General features: G+C 42.7%; 1 protein-coding gene across 1 annotated transcript in view; it reads left to right on the top strand.

The window, feature by feature from the left end:
- The window catches only part of LOC135238057 (uncharacterized), a 228,466-nt gene that overhangs the window by 94,273 nt on the left and 120,391 nt on the right, over window positions 1-13,802 (top strand). The window contains 3 exon segments of the mRNA XM_064305705.1: window positions 7,270-7,443; window positions 9,211-9,384; window positions 10,136-10,297. Of these exon segments, the coding sequence (XP_064161775.1) occupies window positions 7,270-7,443; window positions 9,211-9,384; window positions 10,136-10,297 (510 nt within the window).

Here is a 13,802-nt window from a genome sequence, read left to right on the forward strand (position 1 = left end):
TGTGTGTGAATGTGTAAGGCTGGGAGTGGAACTCATCTTATGTATGTATGTAAATATGCAATTATACATAAGCATTATCAAAATGAAATTTAAAAAGTTCACAAAAATGTATATATTGGTCTATTAATAGAGATGAAAAACTTATTTTTCTCTGTTACATTTGTATCAATATGTTGAGGCTCTCATGTGTTTTAGCTGTCCCTAGACTTTCTCCATGCAAAACTTGTAGTTAGTGGTTGTAATCCAAGTCAAACAATTAAGATGCACATCTGTAAGCTTACTTTTATGTTTTCTTTTGACAATGCTCATTATAGAAAATGTTGCCTCACATGAGTAAGTGCTCACAAAAAAGCTCATTACCTTCTGCACACAAAGCTTTCAATATGGATAATCTGAGGCTTGGACCATGCTCCAGAATTGAGCAACGCCTGATCTGAGCTCAGTTTTCAGTACATCGTTGACCTGCAGCTCAAGAATCTCACTCTGTATTACAGTAAGGTCTGGACAAAGGTTTTTCAGAGCAGGTGTAATGCTTGACAATGATACATTAAAAGGGTTCTCAATGAAATTGAAAAGCTCCCTATACCCCACAACATCTTGAAATCTCCTTTCAAATTAATTTCTTATTTCCTCCCATATGCCTATAACTTTGTCATAGTCAAAATGTTGCCGTAGATCAGGGTTAGCAGTTGTGCAGGCTCTTAGATTGGGAAAGTGAAGAAATTCTCTGTCGGGTATGAAGACAGTGGTGATCTTGTGCTGGAAAGCAGTGACTGCTCTTAGCATGTTACCTGGGTGCTTCCCTTTTCCTTGGAGTTGGAGGTTAAGGGAATTCAGCTGGGATGTCATGTCAGTGAGGAGTGTCAGCTATAATATCCAGTATGGGTACTCGAGCTTTGGCTCAACCCTGCCCTTGCTTGCAAGAAAATCATGGATGTGAGGAAGTTGAGTACAGAATCGTTCAAGCACCGATAGCCATCTCACTTCGTTGTGCATCATAAGATCCCCGTACTCTGCCTTGTCTTCCTCCAGAAGTGCGGAATTCACGGTGATTAAATGCCCTGGCCTCAATAAAGTTGACGATTCGCACAACAAGCTACATCACATTCTTTAGCTCACATAATGCGGGGGGTCTGGGGGTCTTCCCCCAGGAAATTCTGAGCTTCAAACACTTCATTTTTATGCACCAATTTGTGCCTTTTCTGCATCAATTTATGGTAGAAATGTCTTTATGTAAAGGAAAACACAAGATTCACTGGGACAAATGCACGTGTTCTAAACATTGAGGGGGGAGCTAACGTTAAAGAGATATTGATAGCTAAAACAAACTTGTAATTTTACAAGACATGCCCATAATGTTACACAAAACATTGACTAAGGCTAAATTCAGAAAACATCACGTTCAGACAGTGTGATAAGTAGCTAGCAGCGGTACACTATCTGATATCATAATTCATTCGCTGACAACTAGCTAGCTAACATTGATGTTAGCTGGCATATTGATAGGATTACCGTTACCGTTCTTTCCAACCGCTGTGAGTCACTGACTTTAGCTGACGTCATAAAATTTTTCCCGAACGTGAAAACTCTTCACGGTAAGAAATTTTAGGATAGCTCTTCCGATATTGGGTGGGACAAATGCAACTGTTTCCAATATTGTGGGGGACGCGTCCCACCCGTTTCCCACGCCAATGTGCTGATTACATTGAATCGAGAAAACCAACCACTTCATCATGTTTTATAACCGTTAATATTTTTCATTCATCATGATGATATGATTTTTTTTGGGGGGAGGGGGTTAGGGTTAGGGTTGGGGGGGGGGTTGTATTGGCCGGTTTTGATTATTGGGGGGTTACCCCATCCCCCCGTAAAGAAAAGAAAGAAAAAATGCATAGAGAGTCCTTTTGTATTGCCCCAGGGTGCTCAAATGAGTATTACTACACAATGCCTATCATTTTCATGAACTGCCTCTGACGAGACTGCAACCGCTGAGCTGCTGGCTGCTCTGAAATGGTCCACCTGTGGGACGGGCCGACGGATCTGCAGTGATGCTTTGTTCTTCACACCACAAACCAACTGAAGCCAGACGCTGTGGTTGGGCGGGAGGGCAAAATTAGCAATGAACTTATCTACAGTATGTCAGATATCAAGTGTTTAGATTATGGCCTCAGAGAGAGAAACAGTGAACTGGATACAATATTGGCTTGAAGAATGCTGCCTACCCTCCCCTCCACGAAAATTAAAGGAAACGTTCTTTACGCCACTCTGATACCCTAATCTAGGCAGGCGATCTATGGGTCCCACCTCCTGCAGAGTTTGTCTCGGAAGAGACAAACCAGAAGACAAAGCTATTTACAAGATCCGGTTCTGTTTGATCTTAAGTTTAAATGCAATCTGTGACATTTTATTGATATCATTGACTGAAAACTTTATGTTTATGTTAGAAGCACAAGTAGACTTCCATGCTTTTTATTGGTATTCAATAGCTTAACTGAATTACCTATTCATGTTTGGTCTTGTTAGAAAGGGACTAAATTCCTGAATATTTTGGTAATATATGGTTCTTAGCCATGCTTTCAACAACATAAGGTCACTTTCATTAATAAGTACACTGTCAGCTTTTAGATAGGCCAGTCCTTGTCATAAATGAGCCAGCCTCCCTTTCTACATCTGACCGTGGAATTGCCCAATGAGGACAAACATGCTCAAGCCATACTGCGTTAAGTGTTTATGATGGCCTCAGTAAAAAGTTGTGTTGTGTTGCAGTTGGTCTTTATTTTGGTGTTGGTTTCTTGGTTGTGCGTTTTAGCTCATTTCCTTTGTTTCTGTGGCACTGGAAGAGGGTACTACTTTGATAAGGTCTGGCTCTTCAGTCTTTCTTTTCTGGTAATCTAACTTTAACATCTTGTTTGATGTCTTCTGTTTTGTTTTGTAACTTAGAAGTAGACCTGATACAGAGTTTGTTTTGGTTTGTCGGTTGATTCCACCAGGTTACTGTCAACTGACCTATCAATGATTAGATTCATAATTGTCATTTTTAATAATACTTGTTAAATTAAATCACGTAAAATATATTTTATATGTAGGTTAAGTGAGCAGTATGCAGCACCAGGGGGTCCTGAGGCAGACTCAGCACAAGGGCTCAGCTGATCCCTAAGCAGTGTGCAGCACCAGGGGGTCCTGAGGCAGACTCAGCACAGGGGCCCAGCTGATCCCTTAGCAGTGTGCAGCACCAGGGGGTCCTGAGACGACCTCAGCACAGGGGCTCAGCTGACCCCTTAGCCCATAGTGATGGATGACAAAGAGATTTTACATTTGTGCAACCCCATATTTGTACCTCAGTCAAACAGGAAATGGTGAAAGGCAGCAGTACAGTTCCAGGGGACTGAGATCAATTTTTTTTAGTAACAACATAGTAAAGCAACATGGGTCATGCGTAACCACAGAAAGTGATGGCTGCTCCAGACCAACAGTCTGTGGGCTAGACCATGGAGCTGGAGGGAGCGCATGCCACCTTGGTGATTGACATATGTCATTATCGCACCGTACGAGCACATGATGTCCCCTTAGACAGGGAAGGAAATATCTGAGAGCTGTCCATATAGTTAATAGCTAAAAGAAAATTGATTCACCATGTAACCCTCCTGAGACCCCCCACCCCAGAGAGGGATGTGTCTGTCCTTTTTTTCCATATGAAAACGATCCTGAGAGGGGTTCCCTGAGTGTAAAAGTCTGTGTTTTCCCAGTGATGCAGAGTTGCAGAGCACTTGCGTGTTACTGTGAGACAGCGATGGAGATCGCACACAGGGCTTAGGTGGAGGGATGAAATCCACCTCATAAAGCCCCTCATTCTTAACAGCCCCAGTGGCAAAACCTGAGAGGCTGGCACCATCAGCCCCTGTAGTCTGAGGCATGTGTGATACTGTACTCTCGGGCCGGGCTTGAACTGAGAGAGATACTTTGAGAGATAAAATGCAGTCCGCTGATAGGCAAGCTCACATGGATACAGAGTATAAGTCCACTCCCAAGAACGTTACACTCCAGGATGAGGAGAGATTGCTGTGAAACCAAGAGACATCAGATGTGTCTGAACTCACTGAGTGTCCTGCACAACTGTGTGTTTTGAATTGGCAATAATCAGCTAATCGTCTGTATAAGTCAGTATTCTGAGCCTCATTAGTCTCAATGGAGCCAGACCCGCCTCTACACAAATACAGAACACCCGTGGACTCAGGGAAAGGCCAAAGGGTGGAACTATGTATTTGTAGCAAACACCGCGATGGGCAAAGCGGAGGAATTTTCTGTGAGGGGGATAAATGCTTATGTGGAAGAAGGCATCTTTCAGATTTACTGATGTGACGTAGTGATGTTAAGTTAATCAATTAACTGTTAATTCTTAATAGGAATGTTGATGGATTAATTTCTCTAGATTAAACAGTTAAATTTCAATAAACCATTTCAATGAATAACCTAATGTTGGTGATTAGATTTCAAATTAAAGAGACATTTCTAAAATGTTAAATTAGAGAGTCATGGTTCCCTTGACTGGCAGCATTAGTGAAACGTTATTGGTCCATTCCTGGAACATCAGTGCCAATCTGAGCGCGTCTTCTGAGCTGCTGGTCTCACCTTCAGCAGACTGCACACCAGACTGACCCCAAAACACATAGACATGCTTATACTCCTTAACAAAAATGCTTAGGTATTAAGTTAAGCATATTTTAAGTTATTCTTTTCATAGGCCATGGAGTAGATTTTAATCTAATCAGTTAATCATTATCAATCAATTATTGGGTGCCGACGATTGATTAAAAGAATTGCACAAAATTTTCCAATCGTTCTGATATATTGAACGTGAAAGAGTGCTGTATGTTAACATTTTGAAATTATGTTGCCTCAAATGTTTAACACTGAGATCCAAGATAGGAAGTTGAGAACCGTCCTTCTTTGGGAGCTGGAAATAAGGAAAATATAAACTATGTTGGGTTCGATCTCTGGGAACCACACGTATTTCCCCCTAAAAGGGAAGGAATTTATTCCTCTTAAACATGGGAGTGCTCTCTTTTGTTTGAGAGTAAATGACTCTGTTGAAATGGGGGGTTCACTCTGAACTGGAGTCTGTAGCCCTTGGCTATTGTCTGTAGCTTTTGGCTATAGTAGCGCTGCAGTGTTCTATGTGCTCTTCCAGGAGGGCAGTAGCCTCCTTTCACATTGGACACGCTACTGTCTGTCAGAGCCAGACTTAGTGCAATTGGATGCTTCTGTGGAGGTCTGGACCGGATGTCATTCCCTAGAGTTGGCTTTCAAACACAAGATGATGAAAGAGAAGTTTATTTATGGCACCAATGCAGTGATTTGTTCAAGCAGAGATGCACACTTCAGTCAGTGTGTAAGTAAGCCATGTACTTTGGATGCGCTGTAAGAGAAAGAGTACTTTATCATATGACAAAATATGAGAGTTGCTAATAACCATGAATAGAAAGCTTTAACAGTGTTAAGAGGCAATCATTTTATTTACAAGACATGGCAAGATGGACTGGACACTATGCTATAAGAGAGGAAAGGACATGCACCTGAAGAGATTGTAAGATAAAGAAAAGGAACACAAAGAAATTGTGATGCATACCAAAAATGCTTTTTATGAAAGGACTTTGGATAATGAAGTAAATTGTTTGAGCTTCCCTTAAATGCTATCCAGAGAACATCTCCCACAATCCACACTAGTTTACATTTGACAAAATAAAGTCTGACCTGACCAAAACTCTAGTACCTACCGCCATCCCCACGAGACCCCCCCCACCCTACAGGGACAGGGGTGCCACATGGTAATTTTACTGACAGTAAATAAGGGGCATTGTACTACTGGTGTGCCCTAATGATTGAATATATCATTCCTGTATGTGTTGCATGTCCTCCTGCAAGGGTTTACAGTGATGGTCCTTCTAAGGACTGTTTCATACTTCTGTATAGTCTGCATAGTTTACATGATTTGCATTGTGTGTGTCATTTGCAAACGGGCAGAGCATTTATATGGCATGTTGTACAGGTACAGGTAGTGATTTTCTACCCACTTGCAGATACCTTTAATTTTATATCTTTCATATCCTTTAATAAACTTTTTATCACCTCCATACTGTACACTACGGGAACGAGGCACAGACGAGGCAGACAGTGCTGGCAACATGCCTGTAGAGGACTTTTATTGTGACAGCAGTATCACAATGAATGATGATGGGAAAAGTGAAACACAAGAGGAGATCAGGCTACTCAAATGTTGGGAAAAGCAAAAGTGCTAGGGAAGTGCAGGTGGGTCCAAAATTCAGGCCATGAGGAGGGGCACATCCGAGTCTGCCACAAAAAAAAAGAAAGAGAATCAGAGACTCTTTTAGTCACTCAGTGAGGGGAAAGCCAGCACACCCCTGGAGTGAGACCTTGAGGCCTATATAGGGCCAGCAGCTACTCAGGCAAACGGGAAAGTGGTGTGAAAAATGCACTGGTATGCTGCCAGTGGCCTGACTGTATCTCAGGTCCAGGTCTGATTGTGGAGTGGAGGTGCTGAAACTCAGCCCTGTCCCTCTGGTGCTGTCCATGGTGCTGCAAGCTGGCCAGTGAGATACAGGTGAAGTGGAGCAGAGTGGCAGCTGATGGCAGGGAGGGGCAGGGCTCCAGAGGCCCACACCACAATACATATATATGAGCATGTGCATTACTTCCTGTTACAGTGTATCTGCCTTTAGCTGTGTGTTAGTTTGCAGTGCTGTGGAAGTTTGTCACAGAAAACCAAAAGGAAATAAGCAAAGCCAATGTCCACTCTGAAAAATGTGTGTTGCCTTTTACATCTTTACTTTTGGTGGTGGCCAAACATCCTAAAGCACTGAAAACTAACTCGCTGTCCACTCTGAAAGATGGCAGCTGCACGTCTAGTATGGGATGGGAGGGTTAAGCCCAGAGAAAAGATAATAGAAAAGGTAGATGAGCCCTTTGCCCCAATTCAGAGAACTTACAGTATAAGAAAAGGGGACATTTGGGTCAGAATTACATCTGTAGAACTGTCAGAGTTCAGTCCCGCTGGATGTTTAATTTTCAGGTCCAAAATACTTCAGTTGGAGAGTGTAGCACAGACATCTTCCTCAGAGCATCATCAACCTTAAAATCCTCAATTTCACTCTTCATCGCTGAACACTGTCATTGGCACATTTCCCATATAAGATACATGCTTCATGTATACCTAATATATTAATACTATAATATATGAACTCTTCTTTGCAGACTGAACAACTGTGACCTCACACAGAAGTGCTGTAATATTGTGGCCTCAGCTCTCCAGTCGTCAAACTCACCCCTGAGAGATCTGGAGCTCAGCTACAATAACCTGAGAGATTCAGGAGTGGAGCTGCTCTGTGCTGGATTGATGAGTCCAAACTGTAAACTGCAGAGACTGGGGTGAGTAGTGCTGTGTACTGTGTGATCTTATCTAAATAGAATTTGTGATTATGGTTCTATTCAGTGAAATATTAAAACGTTCTTTCTCTCTCAGTTTACTCCTCTGTCCACCAGCATTCTTTCTTTTCCCATATATACCTTACTCTTCTATCACAACAAGCAAATAAAAGCAGGATAAAACCTTTTGAGGGTTGCCAGGTTTGTGGTTCCTGAGCAGAATGTAAGGTTTCAGTGGAGTCTGTAGTATCAGGTCACAGGTGATGACTGGATGCTGAGTGTCTGATTGACATGGTAAAAGATTGACCACCTGCATAGTGAAATGTTTCAGGTCTGTCACACATTGCAGTTTTCATCCATCTCTATTATTCACTACCTGCTATGAACTCTAATTAAATCCATATTTACCCCACTCTCTTTCACACACTGACCTTTTGATAAAGGTGAGTTTTACTCCTTCATCACACACCTGTGTGTGCTACAGGATTGTGGTGTTTCTGAAAGGATTGTGAATAAAATGGTATTTTATTCTGCTGGTAAAGCCAAGCATTAACTGTTGGCCGGTGGGGTATGTGTGTACATCGTGGTGGGAGAGTGTCCATCTGAACAACATGTGAGCTGCTGTTTAGATGCAGTGTTACATCGTTTAGTTTAGTCACTCTTCTATGGTTCCAGTCCCAAGTCATAGGCTGGATATTATACCACTGTAAGCAGGCATGCTGTGTGGAATAACCTGATTCAGAGATCAATGTTCTGGCTCCAGCTCCTATCATCTAAAGGATAACATCATTTACAGGAGTATTTCTTAGATAAGTATTCTAATAACTTTCAAATGCCCCCACTTATAAAAAATTTTGTGCAGTTTATATTACTCCACAAGGTCCACCAAACATGTTGATAAGGGGTTTTAAAAGAAAAAAATGACTTAATACATCAGGTTTTATTATCATTATTATTTTCATTGTTACAATTATAATTAAATGCAATGCAATAATTAGCCTGTTATATTTGCAAAAGTGCGTGAGAATAAAATGAATGGATGGATTATAGGGCAAGCACAGCTTGTACACGGCTCCGACACAGCTTCAGCTGTTAGCAAGTACAGTATCGCAGGTCTGACCAATGATGTCATTGCTGTTTAGATAAAACCTTCATGTTATTTTATATACTGGTGTATATATTTAAGTTGTCTGTGACAGTAAGCTGCTTAATTCTTCACTGGCTCCACTAGCTAGGTGGGTTCATGAAGTAACCAACCGACCCTCCTATCGGCCGCATTTTGAACATTTGTTGTAAATGTTACCGTCACGTTAAATAGGAATTGGCAATTTAATTAGTTAACCATAAATTGTGATGGTTACAAGATTAGGAAGAAAATATTATCATGATAACAGTAGACGTATTCAGCTAATGGGTTTCACGTGTACATTAATAGTTATATTTATCTATTCATAGCGATGAATATTGAACGTTTTTAAAACGTATAGAAGTTTATGGACCGAAGAACATATCAGGTCAGGTAAAGTGCACCACGAAAATGTTTCTTGTGTTTGCAGATTAAATGAATTTGTTTTCAAGTCAGATAAGTTCATCATATGGAAAGGGTTTGGCAATGAATTCCTTGCAGTAGACTCCCAGCCTTGAGGTTTCATTATTTTTGTCAGTTAATAGAGGCCAGTGATTGCCTTAGACTTTTGTGTATTACACGACTCCGGGCCGTGCTGTGAATTTGTGTGTGTGTGTGTGTGTGTGTGTGTGGTTTCTCCTCAGGCTGGGTTGGTGTAATCTCACAGAGGGCTGCTGTGATGTTCTGGCCTCAGTCCTGCGTTCTCCTGACTCAGAGCTGAGAGATCTGGAGCTCAGAGACAACGAGCTGCAGGATTCAGGAGTGAGAGCGCTCTCTGCTGGACTGGAGGACCCACACTGTAATCTGCAGAGACTGGGGTGAGTACAAACACACACCCCTTCAATCCAAAGGGCTCCAATGTGACTAAATACAACACTGATGTCAATGTTTCTAATGTGAAAACAGACACTTCACAGAACTGAAACAGCATGTTCCTGTTCTTCCTCTTGGAAGAATAAGACTCCACACACATGAATGAAGAAAATGAATTAGTCCTGTTTCCTGAACTGTAGTGGGGTGTAAACTCAAATGTGTTTGATAATGATTCATTCCACATTAATTTTATTTGATATATAGCTGTAGAAGGTGTGTAACACACTGCTATGTGTTTGACACACACAGCCCTGTTAGTATATATTAATGTGTGTAAGGTGTGTAACACACTGCTATGTGTTTGACACACACTACCCTGTTAGTTTATATTTATGTGCTGTAAGGTGTGTAACACACTGCTATGTGTCTGACACACACAGCCCTGTTAGTTTCTATTAATGTGCTGTAAGGTGTGTAGCACACTGCTTTGTGTTTGGCACACACAGCCCTGTTAGTTTATATTAATGTGTGTAAGGTGTGTAACACACTGCTATGTTTTTGACACACACTGCCCTGTTAGTTTTTATTAATGTGTGTACGGTGTGTAACACACTGCTAGGTGTTTAATGCACACAGCCCTGTTAGTTTATATTAATGTGTGTAAGGTGTGTAACACACTGCTATGTGTTTAATGCACACAGCCCTGTTAGTTTATATTAATATGTGTAAGGTGTATGTGTGTCCTTCTCTCTGCAGGCTGTCAGGCTGTAGAATCACACAGAGAGGCTGTGATTCTCTGGCTTCAGCTCTGTGTTCAAACCCCTCACACCTGAGAGAGCTGGACCTGAGATACAATCACCCAGGAGACTCAGGAGTAAGAGCGCTGTCTGCTGCTAAACTGGACACACTCACACTGCTGTAAGTACAGAGAGTTTCCACACTGCACCTCACACACACACACACACACACACACACAAACAGAAGGGTTTGGAGGGCATGGAGGGCACTGTACAAACCAGCGTTACCCAAGAGGGTTGGGGATCTACAGTGGAGGGTGCTGCACGGGATCACTGCAGTAAATAGTTTTATTTCTGTGATGAACCCGGCAGGATCCCACCATTGTCCATTCTGTATGGAGAGAGAAACTGTTTATCATTGTATTTATGGGTGTGCCAGACTTCAGCCTCTCTTTTCTTTTTTGGGGACGTTTATTTATTTTATCCTTGGTTTCCCATACAGTCACAGATACGTGGCAGTTAATTTATTTCATTTCAGGGCTAAAATGGCAGTTTCTATAAGTGGGGAAAAATATGATTGGTGGAGGGGACCGGCAAGATGTGGCTGTTGTAGTTTGGGGTTTGATCAGAACACAGTGATGGTGGAGTTTCAGTATTACAAAGCAATGGAGAACCTGAGTGTGTTTCAGAGTGTGTGTGTTATAAGGGTGTTTTATGTTCAGTGGAGGGAGGGGAGCTATTTTTGCACATGGAATAGGGTGAAGGAATGGAATACGTTTCCTTTGTGACAGATTTGTGTTTTTTTCTTTGTTTTCATTTACGTGATGTCATTGGTGTGTTGAGAGTGGAAATAAAGGATTGTTAAAATTCAGAATTCTGTTCTGCTGTTCTTACAGTGTGGACAATGGAGGAGAGAACAGGACCAAACCAGGACCCAGGAAATGTGAGTGTGTATCAACACAGAACACTTTCCATAGATACACGCTCTGTTGTGTGTGTGTGTGTGTGTGTAAGAGACTTCTCTCTTACTCACATAAACAAACAAACAGAAACACACATGTACACAAACACACACACAGGTACTATGACAGTCCTTTCTCTCTCACACACATAATAATGTGAATATTAATAATGATAATTAATCTCATTAATGTCTCTGGTGTGCAGACGGCTGTCAGCTCACACTGGATCCAAACACAGCGCACAGAGGGCTGTCTTTGTCTGAGGGGAACAGGAAGGTGACACACACACGGCAGAGAGAGGAGCAGCCATATCCTGATCATCCAGAGAGATTTGAGTCTGTGCGCCAGGTTGTGTGCAGAGAGAGTGTGTGTGAGCGCTGTTACTGGGAGGCTGAGTGCATTGGGCCTGAGTGGGCGAGTGACGGATTTGTTTCTATAGCAGTGACAGATAAAGGAATCAGCAGGAAAGGAGACTGTGAGTTTGGAATGAATAAAAACTCCTGGAGTCTGGAGTGCAGATTAATTTGCTTTGATGGAATCTATGAAATCTCTGTCTTTCACAATGAGAAGCAAACACACCTACCTGACCCCCCCTCCCCCTACCGCAGAGCAGGAGTGTGTGATGATGATGATGATGATGATGGTAGAGGAGTGTGTGTGTACAGGGTAGGAGTGTGTGTGGACCGTCCAGCCGGCACTCTGTCCTTCTACAGCGTCTCTGACTCTGACACACTGACCCTCCTGCACAGATTCCACACACACTTCACTCAACACACACCCCTCTGTGCTGGATTTAGAGTGTGGGAGTCCTCAGTGTCCCTCTGCCAACTGGAGTAGAGACACACACACATTCACACACATGTGCGCATGCACACAAACATGCACACACACACGTGCGTGCACACACAAACATGCACACATGCGCGCACACACAAACATGCACGTGCACACACACGCATACACACACACATGCGCATACACATGCACGCATGCACGCGCACACACACACACACACACACCACATTCATATACCCACTCACACACACACACCACACACACTCATATACACATGCACACACACTCAATCACACACTCACACACACTCAGATACACATAGACACACACACACCCACACCTACATACACACATCCACACACACACATACTCTCACACACACCCTTTCTCTCTCACACGCACACTCATGCACACACACTCACACACCTACGCACGCACACACTCGTGCACACACACTCACACTTACACACACATACACACTCTCTCACACCCAATCACTCACCCACCTAATCACACACATGCACACACACACCTACACACATGAACACACACAATCTCTCGCACACACAAACACACACATTCACCAGTTCATTCTCACGTGCACACACACACATGCATGCGTACGTACACACTCTCATAACCGTATGCACACACACACTCTCTCTCTCTCTCTCTCTCTCTCACACTCAGTCACTCACACACACACACACACTCACATCCACACACATTCACACAAACGCACTCGCACACACACATGCATGCGTGCAGAGACACTAACATAACATGTGTCAACACACACACTCCTGTGTCCCTCTGCTAACTGGAGTAGAGACACACACACATCCGCGCACACACACACACGCATACACACACACACGTGCGTATACACACTCGATCGCATGCACACACATGCACATATATATATTATATTATAGATTTAATTGGTTAAATAAATGTTCTCTCCCTCTCTACCTTCGCTAACGTGTGGTGAGCGTTCTGGCGCAAAATGGCTGCCGTGCATCACCCAGGTGGGTGCTACACATTGGTGGTGGGTGAGGTGAGTTCCCCTTCACTGTAAAGCACTTTGAGCATTTGGAAAAGTGCTATATAAATGTAATTATTAATAATAATAATAATAATAATAATAATAATATATACACACACTCATATACACATACACACACACACACTCAATCACACACTCACACACATATATAAACACAAACACTCATATACACCTAGACCCTCACACCCCCACACCTACATACACACACACGCACACACACTGATATACACGCACACACACTTATATACACACACACTCTCAATCACACACACACATATATACACACACTCATATGCACCTAGACCCACACTCACACACCTACACACACTCTCACACACCCAGTCACACACACACACCCTCTCTGTCTCACATACACTCCATCACACACACACATACTCTCACACACACTCTTTCTCTCTCAGTCATGCACACGCACTCACAAATACATACACTCATGTTTACTCATGCACACGCACTCAGACCTACGCACGCACACTCTCTCACACTCAGTCACACACACACCTACACACGGACACACACAGTCTCACGCACACACACAGACACGCACATGCAAACATACACACGCTTATACCCGTAAGCACACACACACTCTTTCTCTCACTCACACACTCACATACAGTATACAGACACACGCATTAGCAAACACACACTCACGCACACAAATGTGTCAACACACACATTCTCATTCCCATACGCAAAGACACACATACACATGCACTCACACATGCACACACATGCATACACATACATGCGTGCACACACCATATATACATGTATACACAAACATTCTCATACCCATACATACACACACACACACACACGTATAAACACACACACATTCA

This window comes from Anguilla rostrata, chromosome 13 (genome assembly GCF_018555375.3).
Source record: "Anguilla rostrata isolate EN2019 chromosome 13, ASM1855537v3, whole genome shotgun sequence".
NCBI classification, from domain to species: domain Eukaryota; kingdom Metazoa; phylum Chordata; class Actinopteri; order Anguilliformes; family Anguillidae; genus Anguilla; species Anguilla rostrata.